This window comes from Neodiprion virginianus, chromosome 6 (assembly GCF_021901495.1).
Source record: "Neodiprion virginianus isolate iyNeoVirg1 chromosome 6, iyNeoVirg1.1, whole genome shotgun sequence".
Classification (NCBI taxonomy): domain Eukaryota; kingdom Metazoa; phylum Arthropoda; class Insecta; order Hymenoptera; family Diprionidae; genus Neodiprion; species Neodiprion virginianus.
The window spans coordinates 29,762,615-29,788,228 of NC_060882.1; the positions used below are offsets into that span (position 1 = coordinate 29,762,615).

At 38.4% G+C, this 25,614-nt stretch overlaps 2 protein-coding genes across 4 annotated transcripts; one reads left to right on the forward strand and one right to left on the reverse strand.

Annotated features, from left to right (window-relative positions):
• Nucleotides 1-70: 70 nt before the first annotated feature.
• On the reverse strand, nt 71-5,030 carry LOC124308000 (acylpyruvase FAHD1, mitochondrial). Its single transcript, XM_046770254.1, has 4 exons — nt 5,002-5,030; nt 723-819; nt 500-646; nt 71-412 (listed from the first exon to the last, which is right to left on the reverse strand). Exons 1-4 carry the CDS (start codon nt 5,028-5,030, stop codon nt 71-73), a joined length of 615 nt encoding a protein of 204 aa, XP_046626210.1.
• Nucleotides 5,031-6,744: 1,714 nt separating this feature from the next.
• On the forward strand, nt 6,745-25,177 carry LOC124307449 (beta-TrCP). 3 transcript variants are annotated; one of them, XM_046769099.1, is made up of 9 exons: nt 6,745-6,965; nt 20,556-20,790; nt 20,897-21,083; nt 21,238-21,694; nt 21,947-22,320; nt 22,482-22,560; nt 22,741-22,927; nt 23,025-23,072; nt 23,338-25,177. In XM_046769099.1, exons 1-8 carry the CDS (start codon nt 6,912-6,914, stop codon nt 23,033-23,035), a joined length of 1,584 nt encoding a protein of 527 aa, XP_046625055.1. In that variant the 5' UTR covers nt 6,745-6,911; the 3' UTR covers nt 23,036-23,072; nt 23,338-25,177. The 3 variants fall into 3 exon arrangements, with proteins under 3 accessions (XP_046625055.1, XP_046625056.1, XP_046625058.1); XM_046769100.1 differs by having other exon boundaries at nt 22,744-22,927; XM_046769102.1 differs by lacking the exon at nt 6,745-6,965 and adding an exon at nt 18,227-18,315.
• Nucleotides 25,178-25,614: the final 437 nt, after the last annotated feature.

The following is a 25,614-nucleotide window of genomic DNA, read 5'->3' on the forward strand; positions in this document are numbered from 1 at the left end:
ACATGAGAGAGCATTTATTTCCTAACATCGTGCAATTGAAAACTGTGATGATGGGACTTGTAACATTCGACTATTCGGTGTCCACGGAGAAAACAGCAGACGTAATGTCATCTATGCCAAACTCTATGACGTCCCCAGGGTAAATGAGACCCGAGTAAGGAGGGCTTCCAGTTAAAATTAAATCATATTTTTCCAGAGTCATAAACTTGCTAATAAACGATATCAATTCCGGAATAGTGCGAATCATCTCTTTTGTATTAGCGTGCTGTCTCGGTCCACCATTAACGACACACCACAGCATAGCATTTTGAGGATCCTTCAACGCGTCGTACGGAATAAACCTTGTCACGGGGCACGAAGTATCAAAGCATTTAGCCAACGTCCAGGGTTGGCATTTTTCTCTAGCTTCTATCTGTAGAAGTTCGAAGTTTGTTGACAAAGATTGAATTATTTCACACTGTGACCACACCATTCTTTCTGTCAAACTTGAATCACGAACCAATTGATCGACAGCCGTCAAATCTTGGGCAACGCAATATCCCATCACGTAATTCATGGCTCTCTTGACTTCCACCGATTTGCATTTAGTTCCGATAATCACGCCTAGTGTTGTTTCCTGTTTTATGTCTTTGTACAAGGCTGGAATCTGTTATTGCGATGATTAAAGCAACTGCGAAATGTTAGAAAGTTGCTTCGCGAAAAGCTATAACTGCATTACGTACGCAAATATCTTTATCCTCCTCAACCAACGACGTAGATGGCTTCAAAGAGAAGTACGGTGAAGCTCCTTCATCGTTGGTAGAATTTCGAAGAACAGGACTGCGATGTGAAATTGCAAAACATCGTTAGACTTTCCGAATTTAACGAGTCGTTAGATCTACAGCTTACCGATAATTCACGCCCGTGCAAACAACCTTCTTGGTATATCGAACAAAACTATCTGCACATTTGTATATAGTATCTTTTCGACAATTTCGCATAGTTTCGTTATAAACAATTTATCAAAAAATTCTCCAACGTATCAGCTAAAATATCCGGCTTGAAACTTTGGCGTCATTTTCGCACTATAAAAAGCATCCTCCATCTTCACGTAATATTTGTCCTAAATATATTTGGGCAATCATTTTACGTCGATATTCGTAAATAGACAGCATAAAGTGCATTTCAAATAAACTAGTATCGATAGTGCATTGGTTGCCGCGAGATCGACTAAATCAATTGACGGCGTCGACTGACGGAGCCGGCTATGTTTAATCGCAAAATTCCACAATATATTTGAACAAGCTTATCAAAAATACAGACTGTCGACGCTAATTCGGTAAAATGAAAATGAAACTATGAAAAAAAAAAAAAGAATATTAAGAGGAAAAAAACCAATTGTTTGTTCTATAACAGAAAGTAATATGATGAACACAACGAATACTTAACACAATATTTCACTATTCTTCGTGATTTATGTCTCCGCGCGTTGAGCATAACTTGAAAATACCGCGCTTATTCTTTAGAATGAATTTTTTGGCTCCTCGCCTATTTACTTATCGTCAGCTCGTTCTCTTGGGCAACTTCAATAAATTTGTATGGTAACTGAGGAACGTCGAGCGATAAAAAAAATATATTGCATTTGCGTTGATCAGGATCTCTCAAATACTATCGTATTCATAGGGCATCCGCGCATACGCATCAAGTCTATACTTTCTATTGTTGAAAAAAAAATGCATTTTTTGAAGTAACATTAATTTCATACAAAGAATTATTGAAATAAATATGTTGTTCGACTGAACATTCGATATTTCTCTGCGTGACCTTGTAAAACAATTGGGTATTTGCATGATTTTTATATTTCTTGACTTTTGATGTTTTTCGATTCTATAAATTTTTTTAGAATTTTTGAAAAAAAAATATTTTGTTTTTGTTTATAAATATTTAAATAATTTAATAAATAAAAGTGGTCCTAAATCACATAAAAGTCACGTGACATAAAACGGAATGTGATTGGTTTGACGTCATTGTGCTGCTACTGGCGCGTTTATTTGAATCCACAAAGAGTAATGTACAATATTTTCTAGCGCTAAAAAAATTTTAAGTAAATTTTTTAAACTTTAAGTTTGATACATTGTATAATTAATGTCAGACTTCGGTGAAAATAATTGAAATAGAAATCAATTTTTGTGTGGTATTTTTTTTTTTGAACTCACACGGATAATTGTGTGGAGGTTATGATCACGTCAATGTATTATACTAAGAATGTTAAGCAAGCATTAGTTTGAGTATTTTTACAAGTTGGTACTATACACCAACAAAAATCGTTTTTTAATGACATATTAAATAATTTAATAACTTTAGTTTATAATAAACAGCACTATCAGACGTTCTTTTCATCAATCACAACACAGAGCAACAGCTGATTACACGCACGGCGTGCTTACAGGAGAACTTGGCGCTAAAAATTTCAAAAAAATTCAGCATTGTGACGTCACATACGCGAGATGGAGCTACTTATTCATTTAAATATTGCCTTTTTTTTATTTATTAAATTATTTAAATACTTATAAACAAAAACAAAATATTTTTTTTTCAAAAATTCTAAAAAAATTTATAGAATCGAAAAACATCAAAAGTTAAGAAATATAAAAATCATGCAAATACCCAATTGGTTCGTTGCACTAAAACAGTAATTAATATGAAGAGATCAAAAAAAATATTTCTAAACACCTCAGATATATTTCATAAATACTAACGACAAGATTCTTTACAATCACTATACTGTGTCATTCATATCCCCGCGCGTCGAGGTCCAGCCCGCAAATGTCGCCGTTTCTCTTAGAATCGTAAAGTATCAAGTCAACGCGTAAGGAGCGCGGTGAAACTTAACAACATCATTATTTGTCGCAAAGTTTACCGAAGAGTTGAAGGCTCAGCTCATCTATAGTCTTTTACCTTTTCACATACCGTTTGCGAAATCGACACGCAATAAACGCGATCGATCGATTTGCCAATTCCCGTAATTGATCTAAGCGCAAAAATGCGCAATCGATTAATCTGTCAAAAAATATCTAGGACTTGTTGCAGAGTTCTGTATAAATCCAATCCGCATCTGCGTCTTTTTAAATTCGACACATAGCGATGCGGATTGTTTTTTTCAGATGCGAATCAAACTTGGGCAGGATTATGGGGCGAAGGATAGGCATGCATTGTGTGGCGTGACGGTCGGCGGTCCTCTTCAACGCGAAGTCTTCGAGCTCTGCATCTCTCCTCATCTACCGTCCCACGGAACGCGAAAGATGATCGAGAGATGCGTATTGCCCATTCAGACGATCACAGAGATTAATTGAATGAAATAATGATTGAATAATTATAGACTGAACCACGGCTGAAGAGTGCCAAGTTTTTTGCAGAGTAACAAGAAATGAAAAATTGAACCTCGTTAATATTTAAAAGCTTACAAATGATCTGAAAGCTCAAGTATTTCGCGTGTTGTAGGCGGAAAAACTCTGTGATCGTTTGACGCTGTGGATTACAAAAGTCAGTGACATCACGATACGTCGCGTCCTTCCTACCCTCACCTGATTCCCAACGGAACCACCCAACGGAAAATTTTAAAAGTCAGACTCACACATGATTCCCGAAACGATCACCTACCTACCCGGTTACCTATATTCGATCTAAACGATTCTCCATTCTTTCCAACACACATCATTCTTCCTCATTTGCGCCGTGGTCACCGTGATTTACCTTTTCGTTGATTACCTGTAGGTAGCAATATGTTTTTGTACCACATATAGTCAGACAGCTGATTGCATAATAATTTCAAATATACTTGGTTTAGTCATTTTAGTGATGCTGTAGGGCTATTGGTACATCAACATATTGTAAAATCGATTAGAAACATCCTGTATGCTTATCAGCATTCAACTAAACGAGCTAAATCTGCAGTCGATCAATACTTGCTGGCTGATAGAAAATTTAATATTATTCAAGATAGAGCATGCAATTGGATTACGTTACGTTATGCCAGATTTTGAAATTTCAACGATAAAGCAATTGTGTTTATATAATTGAACCTCAGATAAATCCACCGCTTAAACGACGGCATTTGTAAATTCAAACGTAGATTATTATATCAGTATAGTTAAACAAAATTCATTCTCGCGAATGCCGAGTAAGTGATGGTTACCTGTCGCGGTGCTCATTCCACTTTCAACAACGTGCAAAATTTCTAACTTCGACTAACCCATGATAAAATAGATAAATTGCAAAAAAATCATTCGACTGACAATGAAAGTCAAGCACCGTTGCGATCGCGAATGAGCCTATCCAAGCAGCTAAGAAATCGAAGATTGTGTAGCAATTTTTACCGCCACGCCACGTTACAAAAATAGGAGTTCCAGGGAAATACCCGTAACCTAACACGTGCAAACTCACCAACGTTGCCGAATAATGGAGAAGTTACTCGGACGTCTCTGCCCAGCTCTGGAAAGAAACAAATAAGAAAACTCGAATTAATTCAAGCAGACTGGATTTTCGGTTCTGAAATTATTTATATTTCTGTTGTCTACTTCCATATATATTCACTGCATGTTAAACAGGGACAGAAATTCGGTTTCAAACATACCACATTTAATTATTAAGCAATTATTAAGATAAGTTAATCTTTACCTCCTCTGGGTTGCTCCTCACTTTACTGCATGTAGGAGTTCTCGTAGTTGAATCGTCAAGCGACGCACTTTTGACACTGCAATCAAAATGTAACCGATTATTACTCACACAATAAAGCTAAATCAGATTTCGTATCACTAAATACTGTTTGTTAAAACAATTTTGTTCTCCACAATTATATTTCGGTGGTTTGTGATTTGATAATAAATGAACTGCAGAAACGAATGATAATAGAAGGTTTATCAAATTTTTACATGGTAATAAAGGATTACAGTATCGTCAGACTCCACGAAAACAATCGGATAAAGATGGAATCGGTGACTCGTAATGGGTAAAAGTACTCACCAATAAACACGAGCCGCCGCGCTACGCATTGTAGCAGTATTCCCATTCGCTAAAGTTCCGAATTTTAGTTTTTTATGCACAAAAAACAACGACAGTACGACCTACGCACTAATAAACGCGTTACAATTACATTTTATAAACGTAAAATGTCTATTATTCGTAAGAGACGCGATCACAAGGTTGACGTTACTAACGTTATCGTAACGAAACATTGGGAAAAAATCACTTTTTTCTTATTTTTATAACGAGTTTGAAGGAAGTGAGATTGCAAAATGTTGGTATTTTTTATTTCATTACGGTTCACTGAATTTCAAGAAGTTCCAAAATCTTAGAATAACGGAATTTCCGCACCACGAATGGTTACGGGTAACGTTACTAACTTCAACATGATACGCGATCCGCGATCCGAAATCCGAGAAACGATCTCGACAGCCACGTTTCGCAACGTCCGTTTTATCAGAACATGGGAAAAATTACCGCAACGGGAGATTATCGTAGCCTTGTCTCGTCAGAAAACGCTTGTGACTTGTCAAAAGTCTGCACGAAAGCACTCTCAATCTGTCCAATAACCTATCTAGAAAACTTTGGAAAGCTATATAAATCACGAATCCTCCCCGTAACAACACTTGATCATTCTCACGATTCTCACTTTCTGTACTGTATTACGTATGTTCGTTGGTTGCCTCAACCGACAGGATAAACTCGGTAACAATACAAAACTACGCATTTACCGGTCATCAGCAAACAAACAAAAAAAATTGACGATCGCTAGAAGCTGAAGTTGCACAAAACAATGGAAAGTCGATACACAAAGCGCACCACGCACAAAACTCACGTACAATGTTCATAGGCTGTTTTCATTCAATTAACTCATTTTTTCTTCAAGCCAGACGCTGCCGTTCGTGTATTATTCACAAATAAGTTTGGTGGGAACACACTGACCAAATAACGTGATCACGTTTGCCTGAACGACGTGATTTAAATTCCGAACTGATCGCACGCGTGGTTTCACTCCGGCTGCTCGGATACGACTGGCACCGATTGGCACAGAGCGGTCGGATTTTAAGAGAATTTTCGTAACACACGGAGTCAGACGTAAACTTGGATTTGATGACGACTTTCGACCGAACAAAATATGTGTGAAAATACATTTATAACAAGGAGAAGCAATCGCAAAACATTCTCTTTTCTGAATGTACGAACATAAGATTTAAACTAATTCTAAAATAATGGGCGCTTTGCTTCTACGTTAATTTTTTAACACAAAACGATACCAAGTGATTTCATTGGCCTATTCTATTAAATCCGATCGATGATATCACTTATTGTCGATCTGTGTCAGGAAATTGATGTAAGAGAAAAGGCCCCCTTTGTTATTGGTAAATCAAAACAACAAATATGTATGTATACAATTGTTAACGGAAGAATTTAACCCTTGGAAAATTTTCGTGACGATTACTCGGGAGGTAAGTGGTCTTGCCGCCGTACGGAGCCGTGTCAGCGGTCCGGTAACTTCTTCATCGGCCGCTCGCGAACAATGCTCACGAGAGACTCCCAGAGTGCCAGCATGTAACACAAGTTCGAGTCGCCATCTATGATCGAGTGTGGATAATTAGTACTAGCTATTTGGTAAATAACCAAGGAATTCAGCGCTGCAGCCAACAAAGAAGTCCGAGTCCACGTAGCCGCGATGCGGTGCATAGTTATTTACGATTTGTTATGTTGGTAAAATTCCGTACATCGACTTCCTGTGTATGGCGAACACCCGAGCAGCGTTGTCCGCGGCTGCGAGTAGTCCAAGAGTGTTGTCGAGTGGGTGTTAAACGTTCGCAGAGCCGTATTGAATCCGTTCAATGTTAAATCGTGAGTTATAGGTAATTAGTTTATCGAGGATACAGTGTGAACAGATAATGATTAACATGGAAACGGACAAAGTAATCGAGGACCCGAACACGTATAGTCAGGTGCGTATCAACCGACCCGTATTTTCCTCCCGAAACAAACGGCCATCTTATGTTTCTTAACCGCGGAGGGAATAGGAAACCGAAACCTGCCTCCCCCTCACTATTTTCACACCGTTTTACACGGCGTTTCGCTATATTTAACCCAACTATTTTTTCCCCCGCGTTAACCGCTCGTCCTATCAAATAATCAGTTCCGGAGGTTATGAGACGTCACTCCGATTCAACGGGATGCATCATCGTCAATTTCCCTCAGCTATCGTGCATGCGATACGTGCGCACACACACATACACACACACACACACACACTTGGTCATTTCTATCCCCGCATAGGACGCATAAACCAATATCAGTACTAATCCAAGCGGAGTGGACTCGTTAAAAATACAGAACAAACCGACCAAAGTAACGAAGAAAAGAACATTCTTAAAGGCATATTTTATTTTTCTTGCCGTGAATGAAAATATGTTCAAAATAATATTTGAGATACCAATTCGTAAATGTAGATACCTTATTTTCCGAAATATCACCATTTGACGTTTCTTCCGTGAATATCAAAATTGGTTAATCAAATAACACAAAAAAAATAATAACAATGTTTTTCATGTTGTACAGAAGAATATGGCAATGATAATAATTAATCTATTCTTTCGACGACCCGCGCAAATTGTTACGTACTTTAGGAGATAATTAATTAGTTGTTGACATTACTATTCACTTTCTTTGTAGGACGAATATTTTCATCAACAATTCATTCTGAACTACATCCGACGAAATACCGTTACGATTTAAATATTTTTCTCTCAACAAGTCGAAAATCATCGTAATAAAGTACCACAAGAAAAATAATAAATGTTTTCGCCATTTACATTCCGTACAGATTATTTCCGATTCAAGCGTAAGTCAAAGACAAAGAATCAACGACCTTTGTTGATTACTGCATAGAAAATGAATTTAATCGTCAGTAAACCTCTGCAATATTCTAAAAACAAAGAAACACATTCATCAGTAATTTCCGTCCAGTTATTTTCCTTCACAAACTCTACAAAAGTCACAAAGGTTTCAATCCGTGAGAATGTCGCATTTCGGAAGTACCTCGAACAAGTAACTGTACAAATTCAGCGTTCAATGAGGGAGGTGAGGAGCAGCGATGAGAAAGCACAGGGGTCAAAGGGCGCGGGTTCTCCGCATAACACGAAACTGTGTATCGTTTGGCCCCCGTGTCGGTTAGGCGTATATTTCTACATATGTACGTAATACGCTACATAGACGTATGTACAAACACAATGTATTACGGTCTCCTCGACGCGTCACCGTTATACCGTACAGTTTACATGTCTCTTATACCTGTGTGCGTATTCGCTTTCTCTCCCTTTCCCTCCTTTTCCCTCCGCTTCTCGAAACAAAGGAAAAGAAGAGGAAGAGGAAGAACGAGGTTCTCCGTCCCGTTTCGTTTCGTTGCCAACGTTGCGCTGGCTTGCTCCGAGAAGAGGGTCAAAGGTGAATACGCAACCGGGGCGAAAAATCCCCTCCCCCAACCCTTCTGTGCCGTTGATCGAATCCACCCCCTCTTTCTTCCTTTCTCCTGCAAAGCGTCGCCACAGCCCCCGAGAGCGGGTTACTACATAATCAATGTTTTAGTCCCCCCCCCCCCCTTTCACGACCCAACCCGAGCCACCCTCTCGGCAGTCAGTCAGTTCCACTGTTTGTCGGTGTATGTACGTCATGCCGTGCCACGGCCCTCACACCCTTGCAAGTACGTGTGTATGATATGCGTACACAGGGGCGTAAGTAGGCCAGAAATTCGACACCCGATCCGTCGAGCGAACCCTGATCAACGTACGTGATATAACAATGAGAGTCTCAATATCAAAATAACAAAGGTAAAATCGTGGTGGAGTTTAAGAGATTTTTGATTGAATCGACGGTCGTTTCATTTTTATCCGGCTGAAGTTTGTAAAGTTATTGTAATGTTGTGTCTTTAGAAAAAGTCGTTATTTTGCAACTTTAGGATGACTTGATATTTAGGCAACTGTTGATAAAGCATGAACGAACTCTGATTTTGTAAATTCAACTTTTCCAGTTATTCTTAAGGTGCAAAATGGTAATTTTTGTTTCAACCTTTCGATACGGTAACGTTGCTAACCTCAGCCACGTTCATCTTTCTTCAATTTTTTTTATCGCATCGCAAAGGGATGCCGGGTGTGTTTCAATCAAGTTCAAATCGATTGAATTCAAAAAGCATTGCCCTGGTTGCTAAAGCCGGCACGATTACTCTCACCTGAGGATGTGTATTATGTACGGTACGTGTCAAAGTGTTGAAGGTACAATTACTTGATTAATTAATTCATTAATTTCCCTCCTACGTCGTAAAGCCTGTGTTCGCATAATACGTATGTGTATTACGCCACGCGGGTGTATAATTTGTACAACGTGTAATTAATTCTTCGTCACGTTAGACGGCCAGTGCCGCGAAATTTGTTCCACGAAACAGAATCAGGTCTGCTTTGCGTTGGCGGGCTACAGAGTTCGTACAGTTTTCCCTGTTGATTAATTATGAACCGTCCTTAACATATATATATATATTGTTTTGTTTGAAAATTTTCCGCAGGCCTTGACAAGCTTCTGTCTTCTGTGTACTTGACTTGCTTTAATTAACGTGGATCGATAACTAGAAGATCGAAAACAAAGATAACAGTAAGAATAGGAAAAAGAAAAAGAATATTATACGGACGATTCTTACCGCAGCCACGAAATCCAACCTAATCGTTATGTATCATTAGTTGCAGCAGTCACGGATAGGTATAGCCGATTAATTTCGTTCCAGCAAATGAGAGAGAGTCGATTCCGATTCATGTTTTCGACCAACCGCAGCACAAAGCTCGATTTTCTCAATCTAGGCCCGGTTTTGATCGGGCATTGACAAATACGATCCGTACTTACGAAATAATAATCACTAAGAAAAAAATAAAAGAATTGCGAAGCTTTGTACGACAAAAGATAATTAAAACCAAAGTATAACGAAACAGTAACCAAACTTCGTATACAAAAGAGCGTATGTACATATTGTACATATAATGAGATTGAGAATTCGGCTCACGCGTAAATCCTATCACTTTGTGTTATGATCCGGTATACATGTTGCTCAGGAACAGTATACCTAGAAACTTTTGACGAACTCTCAAGGTTGCGATTGAATCGCGGTACCTACTCCCAAAAGCGACGGATTATTAAGCCCGGAGATGGTCAAGCGAAGGACACGTAAGGTGGTGCTGACTGCTCACCTATTCATCCCGGTGGTTCTTTTTTTTTTCACCTTTTTACCATACATGTACAACTCTGATTGGTGAAGGTCCTGCGGAAATTTTTTTCTTTTCATTTTTTTTTTTTTTTTTCTCATCCATACACTGGGTTACGTAGGTATAAACCCGTCCTTTCATGGTTACGAATTACGCGCTTCAGGGACACGAGGCATCGAAAATAATGATTGTGTACAAAATATTGATACGTGAATATGTAGGTACGGAGGAAGCCTTGAACTCACACATCCGCATCACGGGTCTTTGGTTACTTCCGACTTCCGGTTAAGTACGCGAGGTTGTTGAACAACGCGTGTAAAAGAAGCTTGAACCTGTATGTATCGAAATTCGGATCTCTCTGATCTTGTTCCGGTATTTAGAGAGAATTGATACCAGATTGAAGTTTAGTACCTAACGTTGATGTAGGGAAGTATCGAAACTGAAACGATTGTTTTGAAAATTTAGCATGGATTTGAAGAAGCTTAATTTACAAAATCTGAATACACTGCTTTTTAAAAATATACTACTCAATGTTGAGACGATCCTACATTTGCGAAATAATGTTTCCTGAAAATAAGTCGTTACATTAACGATACGAACTTCACTCTCTTGTATTGTTTAAGTCCGAAGAAGTGTTAAATTCACTCGTATGGTGCATTCACACAAAATTTCAGCCGTAATTATCCGTCGGTAGTCACTGTTTGCCTGTCGTCGATTTTTTCCTTTCACGGAACGCAATTGCGCTGGTATATAACTTCATTATTATTATAGTTATTGCGTAACCGAGTACATCGCCCCGTTTTTTGCCAATCTAATAGATTACAACGATCGATGTTCTCGATATAATGATAATTAAATAACAATAACAATACCAATATCGATATGTCCTCGCGTTGCAAGTGATACTTCAAAGGAAATTTTCGACTTGTTGCACGTTACGAAAAAACCGATAACAAAACAAAAAAAAAAGACGTCAGATCAACGCCGAAGTAGTCACGGCTTGACGACGATATCCGTTCGTTCCCCCTTGAAGAATTCGGTGGTTTAATTGCTCAGGTGACGCGCGAGCGAGCCAGCGAACCAATAAGAATACGTATTGAGTCGGTTTGTTTTTATTCCTCGCGGAGAACGTCGAACGGGGCGCTTTGTAATCGAGAGCAAAATAATGAATAAAAAACGTTCCTCTGTTGCCCGTTCGACACGCGGGTTCATTCGATCTCTTCTTCTTCTTCGTTTATACAGTCTGCAGGTAAAGTGCGCCAGTTCTACTTATTCTGGAAACTTTGCAACAGAAATGAGGCGATGATTTATACAATAGATAAATATTCTCATAATGCATACATGCTATACGTATAAAGTTAAAAAATATGTTAACGATCTCATTAATTTGTCGGTTTGGTCTTTCAGAAAAAAAAAAATAACTCCATACAATTATAAACGTAATAACATATGAGTAAGAAAATTTTGCACTTCGCAAACTTTTGTGCAGAATAATTACTAGATTGCAGTGTTACGAAACCGCGACCAGTTGATTACAGAATATCGCGTATTATTGTGTAACGATTCCTGGAGAAAAGAGTTTCACCATCCCGTTATTGGTTTTGCTTCTTCTTTTTTTTCGATTTTTTGTCTATGCAGGGACGCATTTCGAAGCAGCACGGTGCGTTAGGAATATCGGCATGTGATATAACCACGGCAGATCGATCGATCGATCATCGTCGATGCTGCAATAGGAATTTTTCAATCGTGTACAACGAAGTCACACCTGTAACCAAAGTAGATACCCGATGCCTGACGACGACGTCTTCTTCTCGTGCAAAGACCTCACCTCGAGGTGGTGGAAGAGGAGGTTGAGGGGGACGCGGTTAACCAGAATATCGGGGGGGTCGTGCAGTTGTTGAACCTCACGACTAGCTTCTTGGTTGCCGAGTACCGGCAAGGACGTTGTTGTTACTATGCGTTTCCGATTCCGTTTCAACTCGAGAGCCAAAATCGTTCCAGAGGTGTCAGGTTATCGGCGATGATTTTATTGTGAGAAATGTACCCAATGGAAAGTTGTTTTAATTCCGTTGTATTTTTATTTTTTTTATTTTTTTATTAAACAACTGATAAACTGCTGTATAATTACTACCAACGCAACTAGGATGTGAGGCTTAACATTGAGATTGAATGTTGAACCGTTCTGTACAATATATAACGCGTTTATAATTGAATCCGGTAAAGGTATCTTACCGGATATCTATCTTCGAAAAGCGAAACGCGACGGTTCTTGTAATAAGTATAATAATCAGCTGCAGCAATGATAAGTGAAAGGCGAAGTAGTACCTGACTCTATTACCTTCCTGCAGTGTACAAACAGAATCGTGGAGTAATACGAGGATAACGACTCCTAAGATCGGTAGAAGAATCTACCGAATGCGGTTTTCGAACAACTGGAGCTCAACTGGAGGGTGTCCATTACGGGATCAAAGTTGTTATATTTTATGTAGGTATACAGGTAGATAGTCCGCGCGAGAACTCGGGACAAAGTTTCAAAATTTCACCACTTTTTCATTTACATGCTTGAATCAACGTGAAGTGAAACTCATCTTTCTTAATCTTTCACGTAATCTCGAGTCATATTTGCGAACGTGTAGATTTAGGAAGTTTGTATCAAGAACGTGTTGAAATTTTCTGTTTTGTTGATATAATTTCACACTTTCTCCGCCTGTGCTCCCGAGTAACGAAACCTACTTAACATTTGCGAAGTGATAGGGATTATGATCGCGTTTGTACGATAATTAAGAGAAGTACGTGAAATTGTCAAAAAGACACTACTGTAATGAGCTTTGAGGGCACAAAAAAAAAAGAAAAGAAAGAAATAACAGCCGTATTTTACATGCAATTCGGAATAAAAACACACCGGTATATTTTTGCGTAAAATGCCTTTCTTAACTAAGTGATGCACAGCTTCTGATGATAGCAGAAATGGAAGAGGTAATGACGCAGTCGGCAATGACTGACTATAGAATCCCCTTGATGTCATTCCAAGTGACGACGTAGGCGCGATGATGGATTTCACGGAGTTTAAAAAAAAACATTTATCACGCTAAAATACAGTTTGCCGACTTGATGGGTGAAAACAGAGAACAAAATCCGAAATCACTTGGAGTGTTAAAATTTTCCCTGATCATATTTTCAAGACACCGTATTATACCGTCGCAATTAGTATACCTACGTGCATCTACGAGACGAGATTAAAGTTAGTAACGTTATCGTAACGAATCATCTGGGAAAGCATCGTTATTTTCTTAATTTTACAACGATGTTGAAAGAACTAAGATTTCAAAATATAATCGTGTTTTGCTTCATTACGGTTTACCGAATTTCATACAATGCCGAAATCGTGATATAACTGTTTTTTCTCAGCATGAATCGTTACGACGAAAGCGTCACTAACTACAATTTGATTCGAAGAGCAGATAAGTATCGTCGGCACGACGCCCTACTCGTGGTGAATTTTCCGACTACGTGCTATCCGAAAGAAAATGGACGACGACACGCGCAGCCCATAAGTAAATGCACACAGCTATATCCATCTACTCTATATAAACGGTATATACACGCAAACACACGCTCGCCACTCACACTAACTACAACGTAAATATGTACAACACACAGGCCCACGAGAATAGCGTCGCGACGCCGCGCCGCGTGCCGCACGCATTGCGCATTGCGCAGAGCGTCGCGTCGAGTTGGGTTGCGTTGCGTTGCGTTGCGTTGCGTCGCCACGTTCCGGTCGTGCCGGAAGAATTGCAGGGCTGCAGACTCTGCGGAGTCTGCATCGATTAGCCGGGTGATCGGTGACCGCCCTGACAAATCTCCCGGGGTCCTCGACCCTCTCTCTATCCTCTTCTTCCCAGTACGTCGCCTCTTCTATTTTCTTCTCTTTTTTTTTCCTTCACCGCATATACAAAACGTCCGTGCTAATGCCGAAAGGGCGTATAATTTTTTTTCTTATTACCAATCGTTTCGTAGACTTATTTTCAAGCTAAATATTGGAAAAAGAATATATACGCCCTTTTGGCTTTTCAAGTTAGATGTACGCCCTTTTTACTTTGAAATTTTTTTTAGATAGCTCTCTAATGCCATAAGGGCGTAAAGTAAGTATAAGCCCGTTTGGCATTAGCACCGCGATATAATTCCAGAACTACTGAACCGATTTTCATTATGTTATTAATTTTTCATTTCTGCGGATGGCTACAACGTTCGGACAGGTTTCAGTCTATATTTCGTTACAACGAGATTAATAGCTTTTTAGATATAACGATATTATTAGAGATTTATGTGAACTCTGACAGACAGAGGAAAGTTCTGTTCGAGAGTTTCTAACGTCTGGATGAGCTTTCAAAAAATCTGCAAGAGCATATGGCTATATTGTTCGATAGTTTTGCCACGAGAAGCATTTGAAAGTATTAGCCAGCGGAGCCACAATGGGCTGCTAGTAGGAAAGCAAAAAGAAAATATGCGATTCGCGTAGGATTAAAAAAAACATTGTGGCTCCAGTTTGGGCGTTGGATTTACATAATTAAATTATCTACCGTTTCAAACTTTATATATATATATATATTTACCCACGATCGTTACGTTCTGCCCGGGAATAACTTTTTCTTCCGTTTTCTATTATTTTTTTTCTCAGCTAATCTTGCTCCTGTACAATATAATAATTGTATCATTGTACATCCATTTTGATACTTTTACCGAGAGAGGCGAACGAACGTGTATCGAATAGGATTATTTCTAATCCTCATGCCGTTCGACTTCCCCATACATATACGGTAATACATGCAGAACATACGGTAGTACATTATCGATTGTTGATCGATCGTGTCGGTATAGCACTGGTTATATATTTGCATCAGCGATATCGCGTTCGAACTTGTTGCGAAACGTTAATGCGATACGCGAAATATCAGCGTGGGCTAACTTAACCGCACTATAAATAAACTGGGGGAAAAATGAAAGAAAAATAAGGAATCGGAAGAGAAGACGGGTTACTTTCGTCGAAAATTTTTATAATTCTTTGAAAAATTTCTATATCCTTATTTACGGCGTGTGTTCTCTAATCAGCACGCATACACGTATAACGCACACGTATAATCAGCTTGTAAAGTGTCGTCAACCGCCACCCATATAATCAGCAAACCGGATACAACAGCAGTGCCAGAACTACGATAGTTATTTTAAGGTTGTAAGTTATTAACAGTGCTAAAATGATGCACTCCGTTATTAATTCATATTATTTATTCAATTGAGTATTCGGTTGTTCGTCAGCGAATTATTTGGCAAATATTTTTTACATTAAAATAGCAAGCTTTTTTGGTGGTTAGCACCTTCTACATGCATTTGTACAACATTCCGAGTTAAGAATTCTGATCGATTACACTATAGGACAAGAAAGAAACGAACGGAACACAATTTGTTCATTAATTTCGTGTATACGCTGCTTATATTTGCTCGTGAAGCAGTTTCAGACCTGTGCAGTGGTGGTGACTTATACTCAGCAATTTTCTCATTTTACTACGTGACTCAGGGGGAAGAGAAGTGTCTCACAAACTCTCGACGTATAACGTATATCTGCATTTCGCGTGGATGCGTACAATCGAATAGTTTAAAGGGTTGCGCATATATATATATATATATATTGGCAAATTATTTTGTTGCTAATTATGTGCGCAGCTTAGGGAAGTTGTAGAAAGAATAATTTACGGTTACCGCAAAGTATAATTGTTTTCTGAACAAACATAATTTACTTCTAAAGTGATCGTGCAATCGGAGAAAGAAACATACGTGATACGAATGGAGCTTCAAGCTTTGGATCAAAGGAGCCACGGTTATAACTCCAAACGAAGCCGCGTATACGCAGGGAATAAAAAAAAAACGGAACGAGTGTGTTAATATAGCTATACACGCGGTATGGTGTATTTTTGTATTTATTTTTATTATACGAAAACCAACAATCCAGCGTTTTAGCATTAATCTATTTTAAAACCTGTGAAATCGCCTTGATTGGACGTATACGTTTACTAAAATTCTTACGCAGGGGTATACTTGGCTGTGATAGCAGCGGAAATAGCCGGTTTCGTGTCTTATTTCGTGATTGTTTGTCTATTCTAAACTCGTTTTATCGTCTCCTCAAACCGAACGTTGATTGACACCCGCGAGTGAGGTAAAAGTAAAAAATAACTTGAGAGAATAAAAAGGAGACAAGAATTAAAGATAGGAAAGAAAAAAAGACGTAGCCCAATTTTGTAATTACAGAAGACGAGCGAGTGTCGAATTTTTCCATCGCATCGTTCGCAGTTTAACCCACGCTCACTTTGCTGCTGACGAATGAATAAAAATACGAGTTTGCATATGAGATATTATGTAGTAAAATGTACGGTTCTAGATACCTTGAGCTCGGGTTTGAATTTCCGTATCGCATCGTTTCTTTTTATCTCTTGATCCCGATGATTAAATTCCTAGATTCCTCCGTGACGAGAAGACGATCTCGCATCGCGGAAAACTTATTTCGCACTGCAGCATGGTGGTGGTATAACTCTTGTAGAGATTCTGAAAAATGACAGAAGACAAAAGAAACGATTTAACATCTACTCGGAACAGCGTACGATTTTTCGTTAAATACATACTGGATTCGAAGGAACAAATAAAACATTATCACCACATTATAGAATACCATAAAACGTATAATTATTATTATTAATGTTATAACGATGACCTTGTTTGAACGCAAAAAAAACTCACGCGGAAGATTCTGTCTACTATTCTACGAAAATTAATGACCTAATTTTCGTGACACAAACCGTAATGCGAAGTACATACTATACTTGCCTCGTTCGGCCAAACGTTACAGGCGTAACGGTATCTTCTCTACTGCACTGACTAGATGAAAAAAATTTCTCATATGAGGAACAGAGAAGCGGATAATATGTACTATACTACATCTGTTTAAATTTCATTCGACTAATAAACTTTAAACCAATGTCATTCTATATGCAAATTAGATCGTAAAGAAACTGGGATTAAAAATCAATTTCGGGAACCGAAAGTAAGCCTGTATATGCTCTTCTTCTTCACTCTCTAAGGTCCCGTAAATCATACACTACACAGACACATGCTTTGGTGTATTATCTAAAACAGAAAAATCCAGGAGTGAGAAGGACAACGAAGCCTTGTCACACGCATCTTAAATCGCATTTGTAATGTATGTATAATTACAATACATAACCCGATGATGAACGATCCACCCGGGTTACGTCTTTCCTTTTTGCACACTAATCAGCGAGTCTGGCATAAAGGAAGAAGAGTATTCAAGTTTCCCATTTATGCGACGTTTTTTTTATTTCCGGTTCCAGCTGCTCGCGCCGATAAAATCGGTGAAGCGGAGACGCACGCGGTAGAAAAGCGCGAATCAGAGCCGGAGAGAAGCGGGTTCGGAATACCGTTAGACAAAGAGGAAGAGCGCCGCGATAAGTTCACGATCATGGGAGCCGATCGTTGCGCGGACCGATCTCTCATCGTCAGTCTTTGTTGCACTTTACCTGTCTCAATCACTCGCTCACTTCGCAAGCGTGCTTATCTTTCTCTCTCTCTCTCTCTCTCTCGCTCTCTAATATAAAAATATACATATATATATATATATATATATAAACGCACGTGTGCAGTCGCAAACAAAGTGTTACCCGCCTTTTTTTTTTTTGCTACTTGCAACTGCAACCCGCAGTAGTGAAATTATATTTCTTTGCTGCACGTCCCCTAAGTACACGTACCTTATAGGCAGGTAGCTAATTGCTCCAAGTGCAGTAATTCCCCGACTCGTTGTACGTATCTTACCTATCTTTGTACATACGTACGTACGTATAACGGTTAATCAGACGCTGCTCGCGGCTGTGAGCTGCAGAACTTCTGCTGCTGCTGCCAGTGCTGGAGCTGGTGTTGCTAGTTAGTAATCGGTGAGGAGGGTGACAGAGGCTAGTTTCACACGTGAATTTCTACACGGTCGTTCATAGACGTATGTATGATGTACCTGATGATGCAACATTTGCACCATAATTTTGAAATATTCTTCACGCAAGTTAATCTTTGTACGCGCCATGCAATTCTGCGTCAAGCATCAATTATTTTCTGTCGATGATTATATTAAACGATTATTCTTTGGCTGTATACACAACGAACCATGGCATAAAAATAAAAGGACGAAGAAGTGATTTATATTCACGTATTATATTATGTTGTATAATATGTAACAATTTCGAAGAGTCGCGCCTTCGTTGACTCTGTCGGTTTTATGGTGATGATACGACAGATACATGATCGTAGCATCAAATGATTGATAATCCCAGTATTATAATCTATACATTGAAAGAATCTCTCTAGACTGTGCAATGGGCATTTATTCGTTATATATCTACGGTGTTCAGGGATAGTAGATTATATTCTCGGGATGATCGCCATCTTGCTGCTGCAACTGTTTGTACGGTGAGAAAGTTGCACCGTGATTGACCGTTACACGAGAATGAATATTGAAGGATTTTTCACCGTCGAATAGATAACTGTTATATGTGCGAGGAATACAGTTCGTATACAATTCCAAAGCGCTGGTCAAATTGTGAATCTTGTTATTACGACATGCGTATAAATATATACACGTATACATACAAATACAATTTTTTCACCAATTTTTGTCGTTGAATTACACTTGACTTTACACAGTCTGATAACAGATAGCAGTAAATGAATAAACGCGGTTAATATCGCAAACAAAATCATTTTAGTATATCAAATCGCGATGCGTTTGTCGAATTTCACAATGGCTACACAGAAGCAGATGTGCATAACAAAGAACTTGAACGCGGAGGAACACCACAAGTGGTTAAATGCTCTCGAAAAATTAACCGGGTTCGGACGTTTCGAATTGAAACATGTATCATTATGCACGTAGCACTCATTATTAGGGCTTAGAGAGAGAGTTTCGTCTCTGGCCGATGTGAATCGTGGTCGCAACTTTTGAGGTCAGAGACCTTCGTGCGACTCCACCTTCCGTCGGGAGATGAGGAAATCTTTACAATGGACGCTTTCCTAACTGTTGTTGGTTTTTGTTTATACATATCGCGGTGCTAATTCCAAAAGGGCGTAAATTTTTTTGTTTTTTTTTTCATTATTGGATATTGTCAATAGATCCGTAGACTTATTTTCAAGCTAAATATTGAAAATTAGCTTGAAAATAAATGATACGCCCTTTTGGCTTTGGCACTGGTATATCCTATAGGAACCAATTTGGAACTCTAAAGAGTAAAAGCAATTGTTACAATTATACTATTATTATAATATCGAGTACTTCCTCCGCAGTTGTCGAATCGAAAGCCTGATAGTGAAATTTGCAAAACTAGTTTCTGCGGCTATCTTATCTGATTCATCAACGCGACGTATGCACCGACTGTACACATTACGTTTCGTTCTTAGAAATTTCCCTTTTCCCGTTCCTCTCGGATCCCGTTTGTTGGTCGCATATTACACGCGTATTAAAGTTGTTTCGTTCTATGCTGGCAGCGGCGACGTAAATGACTCACCTGCGTCTCACGTAATCTGTATGTGAATCTTCGCGTGAAGAAACTGAGAACCCAAATGTTCCGTTCTGCTGTTACTCGGATAGATCATCATAACAGACGACGCGGTCGAATCACACGATAAATGTATACTAGGTAAATACGCGTAATATTTACCTAGCTCTCTCTTTCTCTCTCCTTTTCTGTCTCTTGTTGATTTTCTTTTTCACTCGCGTGTAACGAATATTCCCCGAAGGAAATGAACATTCGATCGATTATACGAAAGGAGGGGAGATAACCGCGTTATTCGATGACGACGAAAGGTGACGGAGTCGATTTCAAAGAAATTGTTCGAGAATTTGAATGTAACTGCCGAGCTAAAACGCATTATACCCGGAACGCCGGTGACGAGGAAATCGCATTTGTCGCTTCGGCTCAATCGATTGTGTGTATTTTAAATCGCGCGGCGACGTCTGCGTCACGTGGGGCCAAAGAAGAACCCGACCTAAAAGCCTGGAGCCCAAGCCCCGCCCCTAGGCATGACAGTCCGTTTATTTCAGCTGAAACGTCTCTCCCCATCCCTACCACCATCGCCGATTACAAATTTACACAAGCTAGTCAGCGATCATCTGCTGACGGATCTCGACGAACCGATGTAACAATCCTTCGGTGATAATTTATATCTTGTATTTTGTTCAATTTCCAGTTTCCAATGACGATACTCTACGATCCAGCTCGCAAGAAAGAACCGCCGACTGGTGTTTCTGCTCAGTATACCCAGGAGCGGGAAACTTGTATGAAATTATTTGAGAGATGGAGCGAACCGGAGCAAGTGCATTTTGTCGAGCAGCTGCTAGCAAGAATGTGCCACTATCAACACGGCCATATAAACGCCTACCTAAAGCCGATGCTACAGAGAGACTTCATATCCCTTCTACCGAGTGAGCGGCAACGATATATCGACCATTTTTATAGTTTGATGAAACTGTTCGTTTTTGTTCACCCCCAATAAATAAAAATTGACATTTTTCTGGTTTTAATTTACAGAGAAAGGCCTGGACCATGTAGCTGAGAGCATTCTATCGTACTTGGATGCAGACTCTTTGTGCGCTGCGGAAATGGTCTGCAAGGAATGGTACAGAGTAATAAGCGAAGGGATGCTGTGGAAGAAGCTGATCGAGCGAAAAGTTAGGACCGACTCGCTGTGGAGAGGCTTGGCTGAAAGGAGAGGCTGGTCAGTTAATATTTTGACAAATCATTGATAGTTGACAAATTGGGAACACGATCGCCGGCGATGAAAGAGCACAAAGTAACATTATCATTTTGACGATGAGAGAAAAAGAAACGACGCGAATGTATGTGATAATTGTTGTTCCTTTGATTTTTAGGATCCAGTATTTATTCAAGCCAAGGCCGGGAGAAAGTCATCCGAATCATGCATTCTACAGAACTCTATTTCCGAAAATAATCAAGGACATAGACAGCATAGAAAACAATTGGCGGATGGGTAGGCACAATCTGCAGAGAATAAATTGTCGCAGTGAGAATTCGAAGGGTGTCTATTGCCTGCAGTATGACGACCAGAAAATCGTATCAGGTTTGAGAGACAACACGATAAAAATATGGGACCGGAACACACTACAGTGCATCAAGGTTCTCACAGGGCATACGGGATCGGTTCTTTGTCTCCAGTATGACGACAAAGCTATCATATCTGGATCGTCGGATAGCACTGTTAGAGTATGGGATGCCAATACAGGGGAAATGCTCAACACACTTATTCATCACTGCGAAGCCGTTCTACACTTACGCTTCAACAACGGAATGATGGTCACATGTTCAAAGGTGCGTAAAAAATTAGCTTAACCTGTAGTACGATTTGGTAGCGTTAAAACTTGTTACGCTTGAGTTAACATAATGCATTAAACGCTAGAGAATTTTTACAGCTGCTCGGTATATTATTCAATTCTTTTTGTGGCAACTTTATTAAGAAAAAAAAATGAGGGAAACGCAGAATTTAGAGAACTGTGATTCTTTCCGATCGAGTATACAAGGGCAGCTCCGGTAATTTGACCGAAAAAATTGTTTGTTTTTCAGGACCGATCGATCGCAGTGTGGGACATGACTTCGCAAACGGAAATAACATTGCGCCGTGTATTAGTGGGTCACAGAGCAGCTGTAAATGTTGTAGATTTTGATGAGAAGTACATAGTGTCGGCGAGTGGCGATAGAACTATTAAAGTGTGGAACACGTCCACCTGTGAGTTTGTGCGAACATTAATTGGACACAAACGGGGTATAGCGTGTTTGCAATATAGGGATCGCCTAGTAGTCAGTGGTAGCAGCGATAACACGATTAGACTATGGGACATTGAGTGTGGTGCGTGTTTAAGAGTTCTCGAGGGTCATGAGGAGCTGGTACGATGTATCAGGTTCGACAGTAAACGGATCGTCAGTGGGGCTTATGACGGGTAAATCGACTTTGTATTTTTATAATTTTTAATATTTATATGGAACCCTGTGATTTCTTACGAAATTATATAAAATCTGATAAGATCTTGCGCGTTCCTGTAAATCCAGTGTTTTTATTTCTCGAATAGCCAAAGTAATTGCTTATTCGTAATTTCAACAGAAAAATCAAAGTCTGGGATCTCGTCTCAGCTCTCGACCCCCGAGCACCAGCAAGTACCCTCTGCTTGCGTACTTTGGTGGTAAGATACTTTTCAAAATTTTATATCTGTCATAAGACCATAAAAATGTCGTTTTTTGATTACTTTCTTCAAAATGCGACGCTTCTTAATATCTGTAACTCCCATTACAAACCTAATGACCCTATTTCTTTGTACAATGATGCAGTGATTATAGTAGGCACATGTTTTTTATTGCGCCAGGAGCACACCGGACGCGTTTTCCGCCTTCAGTTTGACGAGTTCCAGATTGTTTCGTCATCTCATGACGATACCATCCTCATTTGGGACTTCCTTAACTTCAGCCCTCCGGAAGGGACACCGGCCAATGCCAACACATCGATCAATACGTCATTGGCTAATCAATCTAGTACCACCAGATCTCCCTCACGTAAGTTTTCACTATATTTTCAATTATTATCATATATTTTTTTCTGCCATTCATTTTTTCACTACAATATTGTTTTTTTTCTTTTTTTCTGTTTCAGCATTTGAGTGACGCATCTGCAAGCAGATTCCTTTATTGTGATATGACTGTGAGTAGCAAATTAAATAACTTAATATGTATAAAAAGTAATTTAAAAATATTCCATCATGAATTTTTTTTTCATCGAAAATTAATTGCCTCGAACCTTTTTATTACAGTGTTACTTTTTTCCTTACATTTCGTACATTAAGCAAATTATAATAGTTTGTAATAAATTACCTGTACACGTTCATTATTCGTGCACATCTTTCCAGTCCCGATGAACGTTCCAAGTGATTTTGATAGTATGATTAAATTACTCAACTTTGTTTCAGACACGTGGTTAGTGAGTGAATTTAATGTGTTCACAATAGTACATGCGGAGAATGAAGATCCAGTGTTAAATATGACCAGAGCCTAAACAGACAAGACTTCTCTAAAAGACTCAGCGCTAATGACTTTTGTGTTTATCATTTGCCGTGAAAAGCAAAGAAATTCTATATATAACGTGAAACGAGGAACGTGGATGAAATGAAAACAAAAACAAAAGCAAAAAAAAAAAACAAAAAAAAAAGTAAAGTAATGATGGTACCGACTGCTATGCTATGAATTCATTTATACGTGCTCCGCACACTGTAGTATAGTATGTACTAGGAAACGATACGATTAAGGTATTATAATTAACGTTTATACATCCCATGGATGTACACGAATATTGTCTGGTTTCGGCGAATACCTGGAATTCTTCTACGCTCTATGTCACGATAGAAGATGACCATTTTCCTATTAATGAAAAAGAAGAAGAAGATGAAGCTGGAGGAGGAGGAGGAGGAGGCAGAGAAGAAGAAGAAGAGAGCGCTGAAGATGAAAGAAAAGACTTGAAATACGCGACAAAGTTAGAGCGCTTTTAGGGAAGCTGGATATACCTAATAGGCAAAAAGAAAAAAAAAAAAGAAAAAAAGAAAAAAATAGATGTATTATAATAAATTAAATTTTTTTTTTTTTATGTAATTAATTTATAGGTGAGGAAATCGCAGAATATCGTTTGATCAGAGTACTTATTCGGTGTGCATGGAATTTAATTTGAGAAAGAATTATTATTGTAGTTTATTATATACTTATTTTAGTGTCTTTTGCGATTAGCTAAACTGTATTTGCTATTTATTTAGCAAAATAGGTACCTACACTGACACCCCCATTGATCTCATTCGAAATTAACTGGATTATAAAAAAGATGAGAACAAAAGAAACCATTACCATATAGCCATTGCCACATCACAAAGCCAGTTATATTTAAGGTTTCCCTACAATGGAAATTGATCCAACCATCTTTGTGTGATTTTACTCTACGTCATTTGATAATATAATGTACGAATATATAGAATACAATATATTCATTGGCATATTGTATTGACGGCAATGTGTCCCCAACTCTCGGCACTGTAGTCCGACCAATAGATAAGTATCGGTTTATAGTTTTTTTTTTTTTTTTTTGAAGGAAAAGAGAATAAAAAAAAACCATCGAAACAGGTGTCAGTCTCTAATTCTTAGTATCCAATTAATTTGTGTATCAAAGGCAATTATATAATAGTTACAAGGATCCAAGTGTATATAATGATTAATAATGACAATCTTCTTTTCTAGTATGAAATTTTTTTTGCGTTATCACATATCAGAAACTTACTACATTATTATTGACATAATGAAGATTGACTTTACGTCGTACCAAGTTGCAATTTTGTGTTCGCCATACTATCTTCATCGGATAAGTGAAAACTTTTTTTTTTTCAAGCAGTAAAATAATATTACAAAAAAAAAAGATTAAAAATTATGTTAATCGTCAAATAAGGTCGAGGCTTCGTTTTTGAAAATGATTCAAAGATGGTTGATACACATTCCTTTTGTGAAACGATTCTAGATTATATCTGCAATAAACAATAACGATGACCGAAATTTTTACATATACATATTATATAGTTATTAAAAAGTATCCTAATACATTTAAATACAATGTCCTATCCAGTTAATCAGTGTAACATAATGAAGTTCATAAGATCGACGATTTGAAACAATTTTGTATGAAAGATTTTCAATCCTACAGATCAGTAATCAATTCGACGAATCGCAAATTGTTCTAAAACAATAAATAAATTATCACGATACCTGTTAAAACCATCCTGACGAAATTGATTTTTTTTTCAAATTCTATCATCATATTCATGCGCTCGCAGTTTTTCTGCGGCCGTAAAATCGTACAAATGAGTGTTGAGGCAATTTTGTTACTGATGAGAAATTTTACGTTAATGTCCGCATCGCTCACGACCAAGATTCAAAACCTAAAATTACCTCTTTTTTTTCATTCTCACCGACAGATTATTCATGGGCCAGAATAAGAACAAATTACGTTTATAAATTGTAATATCTTATCAAATTATTAAAAATACGGAATACTTTATACGCGCATGTTAACCCATTTGAAACATCTGATTATGTCGATATTATCGGTAAAAGTGAAATTTAAATATTCAATTTTTTCCCTTACTGTTCAATGAATTTGTTCATTGTATTATGCCTGTATAACAAACATCATTACGGAATTGCGTTTCACGCAT